Raw genomic sequence first — 20,701 nt, 5'->3', positions numbered from 1 at the left:
TATCAGCCACGTGGCACTAAGGTGACACTTGTTGCTCAGTTCCCTCCTGCTTTGGATGCTTTCCAATCACTGTAGAACTCAGGTGGGAAAAAGAACAAGGCATTTATTAGTCCCACAACCCCAGCAGCATGTGTCACCTGACTGTGGGGGATGCAGGGCCAGAAAGGGAGTGTGAGAGCCCCAGAAGTCCCCCCACCATGTGCCCCAGAGCTGTGCTGTGTCCACCACGTTTCTCAATGCCCTACAGGAGACCAATCGCAATGGCCCTTGGGTCTGACCTCCTGGGCAGGGCCCAGCCGACTGTGTGGGCTTGGCAGGTCTGGCCATACCTGTGAGCAGTGGACATGGCTGGGGTACCTTAGGGTGTGGGCAGGGCCTATATGAGGGGTGAGGGCCAGCCTGGGGTGTGGAGGCACTGAGGGCTGTGTTCTAGAACTCTCCAGCTCCAGGTCTTTTGTGCCTTGGCTGGAACTCTCCTAGCTGCGCTGATCTGTAAGAGGCAAACGGAGACAGCTCGATCCACACCCTAAAGCTGTCCCTGCATGGTCCTTGCACACATTTTATCGAGGCCTCAGGCAGTGGAGGCCAGGCCTGAGATTCACCAGCTTGGTGTCTGATGCCTGGCCTCTCAATTGGGGTGGCTGCTCTTCTTGGGGTGCCCACACTCCTCACCCTTCACTCCGCCATCCCAGGGCCACCACCCAATGCCTCCTGGGTCTTCTTTCTGCGCCAGGGTTCTGAGAGGTTCATCTGTTGTACACACTCCCACTCCAGATGCGCATGCCGAGGGCTCAGGCCAGAGGGGAGAGGCCCTGTCCAGCCCACACCTTGGGCCCTGGGCTTTCCTGCCTAAAACTTTGGACATCGGAAACTAAGTTTCTGCCTCCCAACACTCCCGGGCCTCTCACCTGTGCTGGTCTGTGGGGAGCTGCCCTGTCTCCAGGAAGAGCCACAGGTTACTGCATTTCTGTGACTCCACTCGGGTCACCCAGTAGCTGGCCACTGAGCCTGCAACTGGGGAAAGAGGCAGGGGCTGGTGGGCCCAGGACTCTGTACTTCTCAGGAAAGGGAACCTTAGCACCGATTCTTCTGGGCAGATGGTAGTCATGGGCTTGGGCAGGGATCTTACCGGGAACCGGGGCCCCATCCCAGGATGCAGGGATGCCTGGAACGCAGCTCCCCCCCGCCCCACTCCTAGTGGGAACCCATCCCTGCTGAAGAGCCAGCACCATCTGTGGCAACTGGAGTATATTTCAGGGGCCCTGGGACCGACCCTGGAGTACCCACCCACGGCCACCAGCACGTTCCACTGAAAGGGGTACTTAAACTTCCTCTGAATGAACATCTGCAGGCCCAAGGTTGCACCGGTGCCTGCCAAAAGACACGGTCCTCATCAGCCAGCCTGTCCACAGAGCTGGGGACTGCCTGGGCGCAACCTGAGTGCCCACAGCACCTGCCAGACTCCCAGCACCTGCAGGCAGCTGAGCTGGAGCCACCTGCGTGGGAATCAGGGTGAGACAGGAAGGTGAGGTCTCTACACCAGAGGACACCTGGACCCAGCCTACCTGTGACAAAGGTGAAAAGGCCCTTCACGAAGGCTTTCGACTGGCATGCAGCATACTCTCCCAGTCCCTGGGAGGGGAGAGGGGGTTGAAGGCTCAGCGCCTCTCCCTCTTCCTTCTTCGTTCCTCCTGTCCTTCCTGTGGGCACACTTGGATCTCGGGCGGGGACCACTCATCGTGAGGCCCTGGGAGGTTGGACACATCCCACCGCCCCCATCCCCACCCAGGAAGCCCCATCCTCATAGCAAGAGGGTTCGGACTCTCTGCCCCTCTTCCCTGACGAGGACGCCCCCACCGAGCCCCCCGACCCGCTCAGGTCAGCTTCTGAGGTCCTGGGCCTGCCTCCCAGGCCGGCCTTCTCACCGGGTGCTTGGCAGCCACGGCGTCGTCCACCCGCGACAGGCCCAGGTTTACCATGGCTGGCTGGCAGGGCTGTCGGGCGGTTCTGCGCAGGACCGGGAGGAGGGGCCGGGCGCAGAGGGGCGGCCCTGGCGGGAGGGCTTTCGCAGAGTGTGACGGAACCGGGAGGAGGGCGAGGGGACCTATGCAGGCAAAGGGGGCGGAGCCTGTTGCGTCCTTCCCAGCCTGGGCTGTGAAGTTGGGCGGCGGGCGCTAGGAAAGGGGGCGGAGCCTGGCGGGAGGGTCTGCAGAGATGGGTGGAGTGGGCCGTGGGCGGAGCCGGGCGGAGGGCGCAGAGCGAACCCAAGGGGGCGTGTCCTAACGAAGGGGGCGGAGCCTGAGGCGCCTTTCCTACTCCGGGCTCTGTGACCTAGGGAAGGAGGCGCCAGACCCAGGCAGGCGTCCGGCCTCGGTCACCGCACGTTTTTCCACTCTCGCAGAGGCGTAATGATATTGATAGTATTATTTGTTGTGGTGGGGCTTTGTTTAAGGGATTAAATCTCTTGGAAACGACCACGGGGTAGCGAAGTATGGAATGATTATTTAGCAAATTAATTCCAAAAACACTATAAGCCCGTACTTGATGCCAGTTTAGTGCTGGGAGCTGGGGGTCTCATGTAAGAGTCAGAGCCCCTGCCCTCGTAAAGCAGACAGTTAAACAGACCCAGGAGAGAGATCAGGAAAACGAAATGGGGAGAGGGGTAGAGAGGGGCCAGGCCATGCGCACTGCGCGACCCCTCCAGCAGGCCCTGGGAGGGAGAGACCTTAGGCAGAAGTCTTTCAAATGTGAACTGCAGAGTAGAACTGAGCGAGACCTATTTGTAGAATGTTCCGGAGGCCCATGTGGCTGGAGCCAAGGGCAAGGAGACAGGGGAGGGCCCTGGGATTAGGTCGACACCTGCTGTGCCTTGAAACCTGGTGCTCAGCCTGTGACAAAGCTGGACACACTGCCCTGCAGTGGGTTTGCAGCTCCAGCAGAGGCCGTGGGGGAGGGACCACCCAGCCCTTGAGACCCTTACTGTGTCCTTCCATCCAGGCGGCACTCAAGGCTGTGGTGGGGTAGGGCCTGAGCTGGGCTGCATTTCCATTTCCCACAGGGACCCCCCTCTAGCCCCTCCATCCACAGCTGGGTGGGTCTGTGGCAGGAGAATTCAGTGTTCTGTCCCTTGGTCCTTGGTGACTCCTGGAAGAGGACTGAAGCTTCGCTCTTTCCCTGTAGTCCTGCGTTCAGCGGTCCAGCGTCTGTCCTGCCCCATCCCTGCCCCCACCCTTTACTTGGTGCTCTGGATTTGTGGCTGGGGACTTACACAGGCCACCTGCCCTCAACCCAAGAGGCAAAATTGTAGGGAGATTGTATATGCGTACGTAGCTTATTTGTACACGACGGTCTGACAATGAAGTTCGCCACGTTGCAATGATGTTGCTAACCTTTTTTGATATCAGAGGGATTATTCATTATGAATTTGTACATTATGAACTTGGTTAATTTGCACAAAGTTAACGAAGTTTACTATTTGGAAGTCCTGAAAAGGCTGGGTGAAAAAGTTAGACAGAAACAACCTGAACTTTTCACCAACAATTCCTGGCTCTTGCATCACGACAGAGCACCAGCTCTCACAGCACTGTCTGTGAGGGAGTTTTTAGCCAGGAAACAACTGTATTGGAACACCCTCCCTACTCACCTGATCTGGCCCCCAGTGACTTTTGTCTTTACCCGAAGATAAAGGACATATTGAAAGGAAGACGTTTTGATGACCTTCAGGACATCAAGGGTAATACAATGACAGCTCTGATGGCCATTCCAGAAAAAGAGCTCCAAAACTGCTTTGAAGGGTGGACTAGGCACTGGCGTCGGTGCATAGCTTCCCAAAGGGAGGACTTCAAAGATGACAGTAGTGATATTCAGCAATGAGGTATGGAGCACTTTTTCTAGAATGAGTTCATGAACTTAATTGCCAAAAATTACATATTTTAAGAGATGTTATCTACTCATTATTTTTGGCAATTGAATTGAATTACGGTAGCAATATGTAGTATGCCGTTTGTTCAAAAAATGGTGTTAATCAAATGAATGCCAGCGTCACCGTGCGACAGGCATGACAGTCGAAGAAAATGACGCAAGCACGGTTGTCGTTCAAGGAGCGCAAGGACATTTGGAGGTGGCATTTGAAATTCGAGGACATTGTGGAAGGACAGTGATGGAGGCGTGAGTGTGCAACGGCACCTCCAACACGCCTAATAATCACACGCACTCGTGGTAAGTCTGAGACGCACGGTGCTGTGCGACGTGCACAAGGGAGGATCCGGGAGGCCTCGCTCAGCAGCACGTCCTGCTGCTTCTGCTGTGCTGTTGGAACAGTTTACACGCTCGCCACAGAAGTCTGCCAAACAATGTGCACGTGAGACAGGAGTTAGCGGAACAAGCATATGACACGTTCTTAAAACAGCAAAAGGGGAAGTTTTCATCCCAAGATTATTACGTGCACTGAATGAAGACGCCCCTGATCCAAGGATGCAGTAATGTGAGTGGTTCCAAAACATGGTATGAGAGGACGAGGGGTTTGTGGGGAAATGGTTTGGCCTGCTGAAGCACAGTTTAAACTGAACGGAACAGTGTACCAACAGAATTGTGTGTATTGGGCTCCAGAAAATCCACACGTTCATGTAGAAAAAGAAATCAATGTACCAGGCCTGAACGTCCGGTGGACTGTCATGAAGGTGACTAATCGAACCATTCTGTTTTGAAGGTGCCGTTACTGGCCAAGTGTACCTAGACATGCTACGCACATCCATTTTACCTGCAATTCATACACTTTTTGGGAATGATCGATTTTACTTCCAACAAGATGGCGCCCCACTGCACTTCCACGGAGAGGGAGACGCGAGAGCTTACCTCGATGAGAATTTTCCAGAACAATGGATAGGACGAAGAGGTGTGGTTGAGTTTCCCCCACGTTGTCCTGACTTAACACCCGTTGGCTTCTACCTATGGGGGACCTTAAAGGATATGGTGGAAAACCAGCTACATTGGCGGTACTTTGGGAAGAAATTGAAATGGCACACGCAGCGATACAAGTGGACAATTTGGTCAGCGTTGCTCAAGCAGTTCGCCGTCATCAGAAGTGTCTGGATGCTGATGGGAACCACTTTGAGCACCTCTTGTAATTGCAGAAGTCAAACGTGACTTGTATTCATCTTTTGTTATAGGTATATATTATAACAATTTTGATACAGATATTTTCCTTTCTTAAAACGTGTATACATTTTTGGGGCACCCTCTGTATATAGGGGCCATCTTGGAAGGAGAGTTACTTTTTGCACGTGGGTGGCTGGCCGAAGGTGTGTGTTCTCACTCTGCTGTCATGATTTTGCTTTTTTTCTTTTCCTGAATAAATCCTCTTTTGGTGGACTACCTGAAAAATTACTTGTTCAGTCAACATTCTAGGGTAAGTCCCTAAGTAGGATGGTCAATGAGTGCTGAACTTTCTAAGACTCTGCCGAGCCATCTTCCCAGTGTGCTTCCATCTTTCCCTACCTACCCAGCAGCGACAGTATTTATTTTCAGACTTGTTGCCATTCTGATAGGTGTGTGGTCCTGTCTCAGATGGTCTTGGTTTGTATGCCCCCAGGATGAGTGACATGGGCATCTTTTCATGTGTTTCTTTTCCATCTGAATATCTTCTTTGGTGAAATGTCTTCTTAAATCTTTTCCCTGTGTGTGTGTTTTTTTTTAATTGGGTGGTTTGTTTTCCTATCATCAGGTATTGAGAGTTCTTTGTAGATTATGGATCTAAGTCCTTTATCAGATGTGTTTTGTAAATATTTTCATGGGAAGGCTTTGCTGCGTTCTCTCCGGTGACTCTGGAACCTGGTTGAGAGCTGGCGCCTCCTGAAACCCAGTGGAGGCAGCCAGCAGAAGCCCCGGCTCCACCCCTCCTTCACGCTGGGACATGAGGGTCTTTCTCTAACCCTGTACCCCCCTCTGCTCCGGAGCGCTGGTAGTACTGGTCCTCCTCGGGGAGCCCTGCCCTGACCAGAGGCGTCTGGGTGGTGTGCCTCATGTCACACACATGCTACTCCTTGTACAGCGTCCTGGGTGCTCTGTCTGCGTGGACTGGAGACATTGCCTGCAGAGGCTTTGCCAGCTCCCCAGCGACACTCCTGCCCACATGCTTATGCAACCAGTGATAAGGTGGTTTTGAGACCATAATCCTCCCTAAACTGAGGCTCAGCCCTACCTTCCGGATGACCCAACTGGTGGCTGTGTGGGGGGATTGGAGGGTTGGATTGGGGCACCCAGGCCTTTGATGTCACCTCTCTCACAGCTGCCCCTACACAAGGTCCAGAGGCCTGGCCAGTGGTGACTCCACCCCTGTGTGAAGAAGGGTGGGCGTGAGAACTCTGGGCAACCCAGACCCTTAGTGGGGACCCGCTGGCCAGAGCAGACCTGAGCCTGGCTGCTTCCCAGTAGCACCCTGAAGTCCCCGGGCCCCCAGCTCCAGCCCCAGAGGTGGACAGAGGTGAGTAGGGGCCAGGTCCCAGCAGGCCATGGCAATCTCTGCTTGGGCCCCCAGGACTGCCTGGCAGGTTTGGAGGACAAATCCTCAGCTCAGGGGAGCCAGGTGAGAGCCTGATTCTCTGGAGCCCCTGAGGAAATGACCCCTGGAGCCGGGGTGGACACAGGAGTGATTGTGCCAAACAATGGACAAAGGAGGACTGGAGTTTCTGGAGCCCAAGTGCCTTCCGCTCCCCCACCTGCTCGTCTGCCAGGCCCAGCGGCTGGTCTGGCCTATAAAGCCGGGTCTGCTGGGGCATGGACTCAGTGCCAGAGAATGAGCACAGCTGTGGGGATGAAGTCTGTCGTGCTGGCCCAGGTCCTGCTGCTACTCTGGGTGTCCACAGCCTGGGCTGAGGTCCTGGTGCAGCCAGATTTTGATGCCAAGAAGGTACCAGAGGCCTCCGTGCTGTGCTGTGGGTAGGGCTGGGGGCTGAGCCCCTGTTGGAGACAATGGCGACTGCCCCCCCACCCCATGCCTGCTGTCCTCGGGGCTGCGAGCCCTTAGACTCGCACTCCGTGTAAGCCTGAAAACACATTGTGTGGGGGTGATTACTGACCCATTCCACACTGGGTACTGAGGCCCACAGGTGATGTGACCTGCTCCAGGTGAGTGAGAACAGGGTTCTTTTCCATCCAAGAAGTAGACACTCTGGAGACCTGGCTTCAGACAGGTCCTGGTTCTGGGCTGTCAGCCTTGTGCCCCTGGGTCCCCTGGCCTGCCGCCCATGGAGCCGCCTTGCAGTTCTCAGGTGTCTGGTTTGTGGTCTCCATGGTGTCCGACTGCAAGGTCTTCCTGGGCAAGAAGGACCACCTGCTGATGCCCACCATGGCTGTCACAGCCGAGGCAGAGGGCAACCTCAGCGTCCACCAGCAGTTCCCTAGGTGAGCCCGGTGGCCATGGGACACAGCTGGTGGGGCGGGGCGAGCCCGGGCAGCTGCAGAGTGAACGGGCTGTGCACCCCCAGGGCTGACGGCTGTAAGCAGGTGGAGGCCCAGTACGTGAGGGTGGGCTCCCAGGGGCACTTCAGAGTTCCAGGTAAGTCCAGCCCCTCCTCCCGTCTTCAGGGGCGTCTGACACCGCTTCTCCATGGGGTGACATTGGACCGTCCTTATATCCGGGATCCCCGTTGCCATCTCCTACTCCTCCCCTTACCCTCCCCCTCTGCCACTCGGAGCAGAGGCCAGCACGAGTGGGGGTGGGTGCCTGGGCCCTGTGCACTTCTCCGCAGCCCTGGGCTACCTGGACGTGCGCATCGTGGACACGGACTACAGCTCCTTCGCCGTGGTCTACATCTACAAGGAGCTGGAGGGGGCTCTCAGCACGATGGTGCAGCTCTACAGTGAGGCCCTCGGTCCCAGGCCCCGCCCCCGCCCTCCCTCTCCCTTGGTCCCGCCCCCTCAGGACCCGCCTCAAGCCGTCCTCCTCCTCTGCCCCGCGGATCACACACTCCCTAGTCTGGGCCCCGCGAGGCTCAGGTGGGGGCAGCGCTTTGGATGGGTAGTGGTTGACTGGAGGCGCCTCCGAAAGACCGGACACTCAGGCCCCACTCTGGCCTTCTGAGGGTGGGGACCCACCTCCCCCTGTTGCCTGAGACCCTGAACCGGGGCTGAGATCCTATCGCGCTTTAATCTCCTAGGAGATAAGCAGAGTGGGCTGGAGCGCCCCAAGGTGCAGAGGCTAGGGTGAAGGCCGGAGGGTGGTCTTGCGAGCTGCAGGAAAAGATGCCTAAGTGGTGTCGGGCCCAGGGCACATGGCCAAGGAGAACAGCTGGGCCACCCCAACCTCTGGGACACCCTTGTGTGAATCAGGAAAGGGCGCCCCTTTGGGCAGCTTCCAGTCCCCACTGGTCCCTCAGCCAGGCAGGCACTTGGGGTAGGGGGCGGCAGACCTGCTGTCAGCCCTCAGGGCAGTGCAGCAAGGCCAGGAGACCCATCTCTCCTTCCCCCTCAGCTCTGTGAGCCTCAGGGTTCACAGGGTCCCCTGCTCTGCCCTAGGCCGGACCCAGGAAGCGAGCCCCCAGGCCCTGAAGGCCTTTCAAGACTTCTACCCAACTGTGGGGCTCCCCCATGACATGATGGTCATGCTGCCCAAGTCAGGTACCCCAAAAGCCCCACTCGCTAGCCCTGCCCCCATCCCCCCTCCGCCGGGGCCAGGCCCCACCCTGCCAAGCTGCACCTCCAGCCCCGCCTTCCTGTTTCTGAAAGGGTGAAGGCAGGAGGTGGTCTTCTTTTCTGAGGGTGGGTTGGCAGCTCCTCCCCCACTCCTGCCCACAGCCCCCTTCTTCCCCCACCACACGCCAAGGGAGAGGTTTTGGGGAGCCAGGAGAGAAAGTCTTTTGTCTCCACCCTCTGGCGGTGGCTGTGGGGAACCCCAGGGCATCCAGGGGCCGGGGGCTGCAGGAAGGGGTGGCCAATCCTGGCTGGCCCAGCTTCCCATGAACTGTCTTTCTTCCCACAGATGCGTGCTCCTCAGGGGATAAGGAGGCACGCTGACACCTCTGGAGACGCACCTTGACCGTTCCCAGGTGGGGGACGGGTTAACCCCTCCCTCCCATTCAACAGGGCCAGAGTGGTTTGCCCCTGCGGCCTTCTCATGCCTCCTTCTCTTTCACCAAAGATTCGCCAACCCCCTGTTCTACATGGTTTGTGTGCTGCAGGTCTCAGCTTACACATCACCTCTTCCAGGAAGTCTCCCGATTCCCTAGGGCTGCCATAACAAATGAGCTGTGTAGCTTAAAACATAGACATTTACTCTCACAGTTCTGGAGGCGGCAGGTCCAAAGTCAAGGTCTGGGCAGAGCTGGTTCCTTCTGGGGACTCTAGAGGCAGAGCCTTGCCTCTCCAGCTTCTGGTGGTGCCAGCCATCCTTCATGTCCCTTGGCTTGTGGACGCATCTCTGCCATCTCTGTCCCCATTGTCACATGGCCATCTTCCCTCTGCATGTGTCCAAATTTCCCTCTTGTAAGGACACCAGTCATTGGATGTAGGCCCCCCCGCCCATCCAGGGGGAGGTCCTCAACTAATCACCTCTGAAAGACAGACCCTATTTCCAAATAAGGTCCCACTCAGAGTTCTAAGTGGACTTGAGTGTTGGGGGACCCTGTCCAACCCAGTACTTTCTGTGTCCCCATACCCCCTGGCTCACCCCTGGCACAAGGGGCCCTTCCTTTGGACGGCCTGGCTCCTCTTCCTCTCCCTGGGTGTCCTGGCTATCAGCGAAGTGCACTGGGGACGTCTGGGCTGCTTTAACTTTTCATGGGTCTAAATGACAGCCAGCATTCTGGCTCTGTCTTCCATCACACGTACGGTTGTTTCAGAAATGTTACTGGATGGGAGGAGAAGGGGGCAGGGAATGGAGCCAAATCCCCCTCTGGAAGGCTCCATCTGCAGAGAGTGTGAGCCTTGTCTTCATGCTCTGGGCCCCACCCACCAATTACCTTAAAAAGAAAAAGCAGCTTTGGAGATAAACTGCCTGGTGTGGACCACCTGTCAGGTGCTGTGGGCTTGGCTGTGGTTTAGCGGTCATTTTGGGGCTTTCTTCCAATACCAGCCCCCTCACTGCCAGCCAGCGAGCAAGGCACTGGAAACCGAGGCTGGGTCCCCAGGGTCCTGGGGAAGGAGGACAGCCTGGGACTTCCGGGAGCAGTGGTAGAGTGGTGGGTGTTTTCACATCTGCAGAAGCTTTGGTGGCAGAATTAGCTCACACGGGCCTCACGGGTGATGCGAGGAGCAGCTGGGAGTGTGAGGGGATGCCTTGCTGTGTGTTCGGGGCAGCTAGGGGCATCTGAAGAGTGTTGGCTGAGTGAGTGGGTGGATGGAGTGACTATGCCTTTCCTGTCTGTGCAGGGCAAGCGAGGGCAGCAGGCCTCATCACCCCAAGTCGTCCAGATCCGGCCCTCCCTTTACCCCACACCTTGGGTCACCCCCTCCTGCCCATTCCCCATCCCCAGAGGGGTGTCTCCCTGGGCCTCCCCTTTCCACTCAATAAACAGATTCTGCAGTCTCAAGTTTCCTCACCTCTTTGGAGAGGCCCTCAGGGAGGGCACAGTGGGCCCCATCTCAACCCTGGGCTTCTGGGTAAACTGAGGCAGGGAGGTGGTGGAGGAGGGGACTGTGGCTTCTGGGCTCCGCCTGGCTGAGGAGCAGGAAGCTCCAGCCAAGCTTGGACCCTGTGGGGGGCTGCACCCCCAGGCAGCACCTAACAGCCACCAGCCCGGCCCCCATGGGTTCACAGCACCTGTGGGAAAACCGAGGCACCCTGTGGAAACCAGCCTGCTGCGGGCGCTCTGCTGGCTGCAGGAGCTGGAGGCAGACCAGCACGGGGCTTTGGGGCTTTTCCTCCTACCTCTAGTGTGACCTGGACCCTGGGCTCACATGTAAACCTCTGAGGCCTGGAAATGGGTCATGGTTGTGGCCAGCGCTCCGAGCCCTCGCCCACCGGCCTGGCCTGAGGGCCTCACAGTGGATCCCTGGAAACCCACAGTGAGCTTGTTGTTCTCTTCGCTTTGCAGATCAGGAAACTGAGGCACCGAGAATCAGCAACTAGTCCAGCAAAGGGCCAGGCTATAGTTCAGGGCCAGTGGTCAGGCTCCAGGACCTGGGCTCTATGCTGACCCTCGATGAGAGGTGGGGGGCAGCAGATCCCTCCCTGGGGGGCCACTGCCACTGCCACTCTCGTCCCTGACGCTGTGCCCATGATCTTCCTACGAGGAGCTCTGAAAGTCCAGCTTCTGTCCGCCGCACACACTTCAAAGGACAGGCGTGGGGGCTGGGCAGGAAGGCACTAGCGGTCCTGCTTCATTGCTCATGGGCCCTGCAGCCCCCGCAGGGTTGGTGCCGGAAGCACTCAGCCCTAAGGGGCATTTGTCCTCATCCTGTCCCTGGTCACCCAGAGACAACAGGTGTCCCTCATATTTTCTGCCCTCCCTCTCTTGTCTGACCAAGCCTATCCCTGGGAGCCCTGGCTTGTCAGCCCAGGCTGGGGTCAGCCCAGTTCTAGGGTCAGCCTGGCACTGGGGCCAGAAAGTCCTCAGCCCCTGGGCTCCCACCCCCACCGCTCCCACTTTTTGGATGGTCCCTCTTGGTTTCCAGTGTGCCAGCCAGCTCTGCGCCATTCTGTCCTAGCTTGAGCCCCCCATGGCTGCCTGAACTTAACCCAACAGCCTTTGTCGGAGGGCAGTGCCATATCCAGGATCCCAGGTGGCCAGTCCCTTGGTGAGTGGGCCATCCCCTGAGTCTGGAGCCATTCCAGGATGGGCATTTCCAGACCAAAGGTGGGAAGGCTGCCCCCTGCTGGCCAAGGACCAAGGATGCCATCTGGGTGGGAGCTGTTTTGGGCACCCGCAGACCCCCCTTGGCCATGTGGCACCTGCCTCTGTGCTTTGTCACCATCACAGATAGGGAAACGGAGGCAGAGTAGCTCGTCCTGGGTCACACGGCTGGAGGGGCCAGGGCTGGTGCCCAGGAAGCCTGAGTCATCTTCACCCTGACATGTTTCTTGTCTGGTCTAGGGTTCGTGGGTGGTGGGGGGCCTGGGCATGGGTGGGGAAGAGGTGGTCGCTAATGTTCACAGCCCAAGCTCAGATCCTGGCTGTGTGCTCATCGGCCTCGGAGCGTGAGCAGGACAAGGCCTCTCTGGGCGGCCATCTGGGCTGGGGGGTCCCACCTTGTGTGCGTGTGGGGTCTGAGTCATGCAGGACACTCCACAAGGGTCTGGCTCGGGGTGGGGCTGGTTACTGTCATGGTATGAGAGGACGCAGGGCACAGGAAGACAAAGGACAGCTGGTGACTCCTGGCTCCTGCAGAGGTCCGTGAGGCCCAGCTTGACCCCCAATTCTGTCTCCCGTGGGCCCCCCCCACCAGGCCTCAGTGCCTTTGTCATAAAGTCTGCCGTGGAGACCTCCCAGGCAGAGGAAATCCCTCATTCACTTCCCCCACTTGGAGGGCAGGACCCCCGTTCAGCTCTGTGCTGCCTCAGGCGGCACCACACCCAGCCTTCGGTGCATTTGTTCCAAGACTCCTCAGAATGAGCCTGGAAACCTTGTGCCCCTGGGGAGGTGCCTGGGGTGTGCGCAGGAGGCCCTGAGCCCATGGGGCCTGGGCCGGTGCATCTGTCCTGTCAGCCCCTGCGTGGCTTGGAGATCGGGTCCTGTGCTGCCCCTGGGGGGAGGGGGCTCCTTCTGCTCTCCGGCCCCCAGGCGGGCCCCTGGGAAGCGTCCACAGTCATCCCCAGGCCGCTCTAGTCCAGGCCAGCCCCACCCCATGGCTGTGGACGTCACCGGGCCTGCATGGCCCTTCTGCAGAATGCCGAGTTTCTCCCAGCAGCCCTCAGCCAAGTTTGCCTGATGACATTCTCAGGCGATTGCGCAACACTGGCTGTCCCTCCAGCTATAAACTCAGGTGCTGGGCAGCAGAGGCACTGCGAGCGCTGACCCGCCATGGAGGCCAGGCTGCTGAGCGCCATCCTGGGCGTTGCCATGGTGCAGGTGCAGACAGCCGTGCAAGACCTGGACATGCAGAAGGTGGCTTCTCTTTCATGCCTTGGGGAGGCTGGGCAGGGGGGCCCAAGTGGCCAGCTGTACCAGTGTCCCGTCACTCCAACCCTCAGCAGATGTTGGAGCAGCTGCCTCGGGGGCCTCAGGACCACCCAGGTCGGCTCCCTCAGGCAGGCAGCGAAGGGTCTGAGCAGAGCCTGCCTGGTCTCTCCTCCCTGTGAGAGATAGTGCCCAGGGACAGGAAGGGGCACAGACCTCCCTGAGGGTCTCCTGTGGGCAGGCCTGTGTCCTCGGCCAGGCCGGCTGATCCTCGGGGGTCTCAAGGGTCCAGGGCTCAGTGTGGCCACCTCCGGCTCCTGGGTCGGGGGGTCCCTCCTGCTCACTGTGGGCACAAAGGAGGCCTGGCCCACTGCTTCACTTTCCATCTAGATGGTTCCGTCTTTGCTGGGTCTGTATTGGCAGCCGGGCCAGGACAACATCAGCTCGTTCACAGATGACAGGTGTTGGGGACACAGATTTTTTTTTTATTACAAAAATGATCAGTTTCCAGAAATTTCAGATGGAAGTTCTAGGCTCTGGATGGATTTCTTAAGGCAAGAGATGCCACCTGCAGAGAGCTCAGACAGGGCTGTGCCTCTTCCATGGTGACAGGGCTGCTGGTTACTGGGGGCCCCCGCACTGCCACCTGCTTCCGGGCATTTTTCACAACTGGCGCTGTCCAGCCCATCTCTCGTGGGCTATACCCACCCCTGCCCTCTGGCACCCTCTTCCCAAGGCAGGCAGCAGCAGAGGTCCGTCTCCTGGGGGCCAGGCCTGGGTGGGGAGGGGCTCAGCCCGTTGGCATCACTGTCTGAGGACCTGAAGGGACCCTAGGAAGGATGACCGCCCGCTGCTTTGCCACTCACCCTGGCAGCTGTCCGCTGACCTTTTGGAGCCTGCCAGCTTCCTGCCCCAGGAGGTCCTGGGGGGTGTGCCCCCTGAAGCCTGGGGTCAGGGTCTCTGTCCAGTTGCCCCAGACAGGCTCGGCTCCAGCTCCTCTCTCTAGATTACAGGATTCTGGCAGGAAGTTGGTGTGGCCTCCAACCAAAACCTGGCACTGAAGACCCCGAAGAGGCTGGAGGCCTTTTTTCTGACTTGGAGTGGGGACCAGCTGACTGTGAGGGCTGCGTATAGCAGGCAAGGGGCCTCGGGCTCTCGGGGGCTTGGCTGGGAGCAGCCTCTGGCCATGTGCCTGTGAGCAGCCTGGCTACACCAATTGCAGCTGTGGGAGCTGGAGGATGGGGTCACTTTGGTGGACCAGCCCTCACTGTGTCCACTGCCCGAGACCTTCACCCCTCCCCCCAACTGGCACCGCCTCCTAGAGCTGCCAGACGTAGACCTGGCCCTAGAGCTGCATATTCTCCCACATGTAAGCAGAGATTTTTGATAAAACCCCGTACGTTTATGAGAAAGGGAAATGGGCAGGTGGCTCTCAGGTGGTCACGGAGCCACGGGGAGAGGCTGTCGTGACCCCTGCCCTGCACCCCTGCCCTCCCTGTCCTGCTTCAGGCTCTCCTTCCAGAAGACACGCTCCCCACCGGTGCCCCAGAGTATGCTCAGCAGAAGGAATGTGGGCTGGCGTTTTCCTAATGTTCACTTTGCTGCCTTCCAGCTCAGGAAGTTGTGACACAGAAAACATAGTAGGCTCAGGGACAGACGTTTCGGGGAAATTTGTTTTTCCTGGTAAGAACCCTTGCCCTGTTGCTTCAGCTACAGCCCCTGGCCCTGCACACAGTTATTTTTGGCCTCGCTGTTCCCTATGCTGTTTCCCACACTGTTCCCTGCACTCCTCCTCATGCCCCAGACTCTCCCATCCTCTCACCAACAAGCCTGACGTCCTACGGGGGCTGTTCTAGTCCTCCCTCTGACCCCTGGCGTTATGGGCAGGTCCGGATGTTGGGCAGGGAGACACTGGATCTGACCCTGCACACACCCACCTGGGAGGTCCGCCGACCCCAGGGGCCGTTCTGCACAGTCTAACCCGTCCCGCTCGCTCCCCAGGCAACAGGGAGATCCAGGTCATCGACACGGACTACAAGCACTATGCCATCCTGCAGCTGTCCCTCCGCTGGCAGGGCAAGGACTTCCACGTGCTCAAGTACCTCAGTAAGCTCCCCGGGGCGGGGGCTCTGCCCTGCTACCGCCTGCGGGGGGCAGGGGCAGGCGCTGCTCAGCCCCCGGTGCCACACAGCTCGCAGCCTCGAGGACGAGGGTGGACCAGGCTTCTGGAGGTTCCGGGAGTTGACAACAGACACAGGGCTTTACCTGGTGGCCCGGCACGGTGAGCCCCAGGTCTTTGGGGTGAGCAGTGGGCTGGGGACCCCACGGGTGGGGGCAGGGTGCCTGTCCTGCAGCCCCTCACACTGTTTCTGTCCCACAGGGAGGTGTGCCAAACTGCTGAAGGAGGTGAGCCTTCGTCCGGTCTGTGTTGAGCCCCACCTGGGTCCCTGGCCTGATGGAGGCCCTGGCTTCTCTGCATCCTGTGCCTCCAGGGTGGTGACAACAGGCTGCCAGGCCAGAACCCTGGGGGTTGGGTGTAAGGGTGGGCTTGGGAGGAGGCAGGGGAGGGGCCTGGGCCCTGGTCCCCAGGCTTCACCCAGCACGCTGGGCGGGCATACTGGTGGCTCTGCGTGCTCACATCCTGCCCGGTTGGGGCCCTGTGCGCATGTCTCGGGCCCCTGTGTCCCACACACATAACCTGCTTGACCCCTCTGTCTTGACACAGTCCCAGAGGTGGGGACTGTCACCCGCTTTGCAGGTAGAGGAACTGGGCGTGCTTTGCTCAAAGCCACACAGCAGTTGGCTTTGGACACCCGGACACCCTGGCTGTGGCCCTGACTGCTGCTCTGTGGCCTTTGGGACGGCCAGCCCCTGAGCCCCTGCCCTTCTGAATTGCAGGAGCTGATCTAGAGGGCCCCCCTCTCCAGCCACAATGTGGGAGCCCACCCCACCCCAATTCTCTGGTCCTTGCCCAGGGGGCCACCTGCACCAGCTCCAAATAAACCCACTACCAAACCTGCTACCCCTAGTCTTTCCTGGGAGGCCGCCGGGAGACAGGCAGGGGAGGTGCCCTAAACCCAACAGCAAATCTGACTATTGGGTGGTCTTCGCTGTCTACTGTGACAATCGCTGCCGAATGTGAGCCATGTCAGATGCCACCCCTGGCTGGACCTCCCCTGAAGGAGCTGAATGGGGGGCCACAAAGTTACACGCAGGGTGACAGCCCCCTGTCCTCTCCCTGCCTCCCCCCAAGGGTTTTTCTCTGCCCTGCCCTGCTCAGAGCCTGAAGGTCAGGCTGCCCCAAGGTCATGCTCACTGCTAAGTCTCATCCTGCTCCTGAGAGCCCGAGGTCACCCCAGGCAGGGTCCCTGAGCAGAGCTTCTGGTTCAGATGGCTGGGATGAAAGGTGACCACACCGCACTCCTGCCTACATTCTCCCTATTGGGAGAATGGCTCTCAGTTGTCCCGACTTCAATCCCATGGACATTGCTTCCCAAGGCTCGGGTCATGGCTGCCCTCCCAGGCCTGCTCCTCCCTGCCCTGCTTATATGGCCAGCCTGGCTTTCTGGAAGGCCTGATGGGTGGTCTCGCCCAGACCTGCACTATCGCTTATTTTTCTTCCATCCGCAGCGGCTGGAGTTGGTGGGCAGAAAGGGTGGTCTGGCTCAGGACAGGGTGACCCAAGCCTCATGTTTGAGGTCATCAGTGCTGGGGGGCAGGGTGCAGCCCAGCTAGAGTAAGGACCACCCAAGAGTAGGACCTGCCTGGGACTCACCTTAACGAATCTTGAACCAGATCCCAAAGACTGGAGAGATGCCTGGAGGCTGAATTCTGACAAGCAGAAGTGCTGGGAACCTCTGGATGTCCCATGGCTCTGTGTGGCCACAGTTTGAGGCAAGCAAAGGGGCCTGGCCTGATGGAAAGCACTCATTCTACCTGTGGACATCACAGAGCTCACTGACTGGGTGACTGAGATGACAGGAAGTTATCTCCTCAGGGTTCTGGAGGCCGTGTGCCCACAGTTGGGTTGCTGACGGCTGGTTTCTGCTGAGGACCCTCTTGACCTGCAGACACGGGCCCCCTGCTGTGTCCTCTGGGGTCTCTTATCTGCCACACATGGAGAGGTCTCTAGTGTCCCCCTCTCCTATAAGGGCACAGGTCCCACTGAGTTGGGGCTCCACACTTATGACCTCGCTTAACCCCATCACCCCCAGAAGGCCTGACCGCAAACACACTGGGGGCGAGGTCTCCAACATGGGAATTCTCAGGGGACACACTTCAGTCCATGACAGATGCTAGCGCTGTTCAGAGGGTCATAATGGAAACCAGGGCTTCACAGAGGCTCATCAGTAGGGCCAGCACAGAAGTTACTGGACATGCGGAGAAACAGAAAAGTGTGAGCTGTGGGTTCAAGAGCAGCAGACGAAAAGGCTCCTGAGAGGATCCGGGGCTGCATTTCAGAGACGGGTACTTAGAGCAGCTACTACACTGAAGCAGTTGTTCCACTTGGCGGGGCTGGCTGCTCCACACGGCGGTGGCTGTTAGAGCATGAGAACGCAAGCCACAGCTCGGACATCTAGTCCATCTCCAGAGCCTTGCTTCTCTGCTTCTGCTGTCGTCTATGTGCCATCCACGCACCATCTGTCGGTCATTTGCCTATCTATCATATCTGTCACCTATCTGTCATATCTGTCATCTATCTAGCTAGCTAGCTACCATCTATTTACCTATATCATCTGTCTACCTATCATCTATCACTTATCCATCTATCATCCACCTACCGTGTTTCCCCAAAAATAAGACCTAGCCGGATAGTCAGCTCTAATGCATCTTTTAGAGCAAACATTAACATAAGACCCAGTATTATATTATATTATATTATATTATATTATATTATATTATATTATATTATATTATATTACATTACATTACATTACATCACATTATATTATATACTAGGTCTTATAGTAAAATAAGACCGGGTCTTACATTAATTTTTGCTCCAAAAGACACATTAGAGCTGATTGTCCGGCTAGGGCTTATTTTCAGGGAAACACAGTATCTATCTATCTATCTATCTATCTATCTATCTATCTATCTATCTATCTATCTATTTCTTTGTCTAATAGGGTAAAACTTGACAAACTGAGTTTTCCTATAAATTTATCCATTTTATTTTGAACTTCAAAATTATTTGCTTGGAGGCCAGCAAAGTATTTTCTGTTGATGAAATATCCCCTCTTCTGTTCCAAGTATCATTCCCTGCTCTCGTCATTTATTACTTTATGTGTTTATGGTCTCTCATCTTTTTTTTATTTGCTTTTACTACTGGTTTGCCTCTTCTGTTCATTTTTCAAAGGATTTTGGTTCATTAAATACATCTGCTACTTTCTATTCTTTACCTATGATTTTCTGCTTTTATCATTATTATTCCTTTCCTGTGGTTTGTTTACATTTTGTTCTTTGTCTAGTTTTAAAAAATTAAATTTATCGAGGCAACACTGGTTACTATAAATTCCAGGTGTAAACATTGTAATACGATATCTGTCTGCTTTTTTGCGTTGGGGATTTATTTTTATTCTTTCATTTTTCATGGTCTAAATGGTTAAGGCTGTGACCTTCATCTTCTGATCACTGTTTCATGGTGTTTTTATGACATTTCTGTTAAACACATTCTGTAATTTCAGTTTGTATTTTTTTTTCATCCAAGAGTGTTTTTTAAAATAGAAAGTGACAAATTATTCTAGTTTTATTGTATTTTTGTCAGAGAAGTTTGTTTGTAATAATTCTGCTTCGTGGATGCTTTCTTTGTGGCTTAAAAAATAATAGATTCTGTGCATGTTTTACAGTGTATTAATCCAGATGCAGGGTGACGTGCATGTCCCCGGCGTCCCCGGGTGTGTCATGTGTGTCCCCAGCGTCCCCGGCCGCGTTGGTCCTGACCCACATTGGGTCTGTTCAACCCACTTTTGCTGCAGTGCTGTGGCAGGTCCCTGTGGGCAGTGTGTTTCTAATGGCTTTGCTTGCTGTACAGTTTGCTCTGGAAACTTTGAAGCCAGCTGGCTGCCCGCATCCTGAAAGACATTTGTCATTTGCCTGGAGACGCTGAAGCACCTGGCTGTATCAGTCAAGCCCCATAGTCCGTTTGTTTCCTAAGCACAATCAATTCCCATTTCGTTTTCTCCTATTTTTGTTCATTGCTGCTCTTAGCTTTTAAAATTCCTCATTCGCGATGTTCTTTTCCTACCTTCAGTACATTTAAGTTACTTCGAGTGTGTGTCACAGTTTTCTTCTGCTTTCCCGCCCTGCAGGGTTTCCTTTCGGTGAGAGGTTTTTATTTTTTGTTTATGTTTCTCCTTATAGCAGCGAAGTACAGACTACTTGAATCAGTGCATTTCCCGGATCGGGCTGGCAGTTTGGGTGGCTTATAACTTTCCTAGTTCATGTGTACCCACCAATGAGAGTGCAGTAAATTCTCTTTAATGGATGGCATTTTGGGGTATGAGTGTATGTGTGACATTTGCTTGTTTTGTCTAGAAAGGCACCCTTAGCCCGATCTGACTCTTCTGTGCCAGTAGTGCCCCCTTTCTGAGGTCACCTGAGCCTCCCAGTCCTGTCCCATGGAATGGGGGTCACTGTCCTACCCAGACCCCTTTGCAGCAGTCTTGCAGTCAGAGCAGACCCCTTCTCCTATGGCTCATTTTAATCCATCTCTGGTCTTCCAGGCCGTTTCCTCGCTGAGGGTTTTGCAGACGTCCGAAGCTCCACAGAGGCTCGAGTGAGCCACCTGGTGGATGTTTGGGCTTTTTATTTACAGACCATGGGAGGTTTCTAACATTTTTTTCCCCTCTTTCAGAGCCACTCAGCTTTCAGAGGATTGTGCAGAGCTTCAGTTTGAGTAATTGTTATTATCTTGTGTTGCACAGAAGTCCTTCATCTACACCGCTTTTTGTAGGTTCCATCTGTGTTATGAAAATCATGCAAATTCAACACAATTTCAAAGATTCAGCTCATTAAGCAGAGGAATCACAGCCATTTTTACAGGCTTTGCCGTTTGTACCCCCAAAAGTTCATATGTTGACCTCCTAACCCCTGATGGAGGAGGGATGTTTGGGAGGCGACGAGGTCGTGAGGATGGGGCCCCCAGGGATGGGATTAGTGCCCCTTCCGTCCCGTGAGGACACTGCGAGGAGTCTGAGACCTAGAAGGGGCCGTCCCCACCCCACTAGCGTCCTGCCGACTGTGAGAATCAAATGTGAGTTGTTTACGAGTGCCCGCCGGTGCTGGTGACTGAGCCGGTTGGCCTTGGGGTCCCAGAGCAGGAGGCTGCACAGGTCTGCTTTTCTCGTCTGTTTCGCTGCGGCTTCGCACACGCACCATCTTAGTCTCCATTCTTGTCAGGAAGCTGCATTTGAAACAACAGCGGACGGGACTGATCTGAAGAATAGGGTGATGTCTGTGTCTTCCTGTTTCCGTTTTCTCTGTCAGGCATCTAGGAAGCTGGCAGTCGGGACCATCCTGATCCAAGTTCAAGGCCTGAGACTTTCTGGGCCCCAGAGGGAGTAGGGAGCTGAGCTGCGGGTTTGTGCCAGGCTAGTCTACTTTTGTTCACCTTACCCCTCTGTGGGTCCGCCATGGTGGCGTGTCAG

At 56.2% G+C, this 20,701-nt stretch overlaps 2 protein-coding genes across 3 annotated transcripts; one reads left to right on the top strand and one right to left on the bottom strand.

The window, feature by feature from the left end:
- Positions 1 to 83: 83 nt before the first annotated feature.
- On the bottom strand, positions 84 to 2,104 carry TMEM141 (transmembrane protein 141). Of its 2 annotated transcripts, XM_081067040.1 has the most exons (5): positions 1,926 to 2,104; positions 1,566 to 1,632; positions 1,288 to 1,371; positions 909 to 1,014; positions 84 to 490 (listed from the first exon to the last, which is right to left on the bottom strand). In XM_081067040.1, the coding sequence occupies exons 1-5, from the start codon at positions 1,977 to 1,979 to the stop codon at positions 430 to 432; spliced, it is 372 nt and encodes a 123-aa protein (XP_080923166.1). In that variant the 5' UTR covers positions 1,980 to 2,104; the 3' UTR covers positions 84 to 429. The 2 variants fall into 2 exon arrangements, with proteins under 2 accessions (XP_080923166.1, XP_080923165.1); XM_081067039.1 differs by having other exon boundaries at positions 909 to 1,371.
- A 4,707-nt stretch (positions 2,105 to 6,811) lies between these two features.
- Positions 6,812 to 12,864, top strand: LCN15 (lipocalin 15; the record flags this gene model as incomplete). The annotated part of the gene is made up of 8 exons (XM_081066731.1): positions 6,812 to 6,907; positions 7,262 to 7,401; positions 7,485 to 7,555; positions 7,749 to 7,859; positions 8,515 to 8,616; positions 10,754 to 10,869; positions 12,030 to 12,133; positions 12,717 to 12,864. 8 exons carry the CDS (start codon positions 6,812 to 6,814, stop codon positions 12,862 to 12,864), a joined length of 888 nt encoding a protein of 295 aa, XP_080922857.1.
- Between the last annotated feature and the right edge of the window lie 7,837 nt (positions 12,865 to 20,701).

Source organism: Rhinolophus hipposideros, assembly GCF_964194185.1.
Source record: "Rhinolophus hipposideros genome assembly, chromosome: 11".
Classification (NCBI taxonomy): Eukaryota; Metazoa; Chordata; class Mammalia; order Chiroptera; family Rhinolophidae; genus Rhinolophus; species Rhinolophus hipposideros.
The sequence above is the reverse complement of the archived record's forward strand: the minus strand, read 5'-3'. Positions and strand labels throughout refer to the sequence as shown.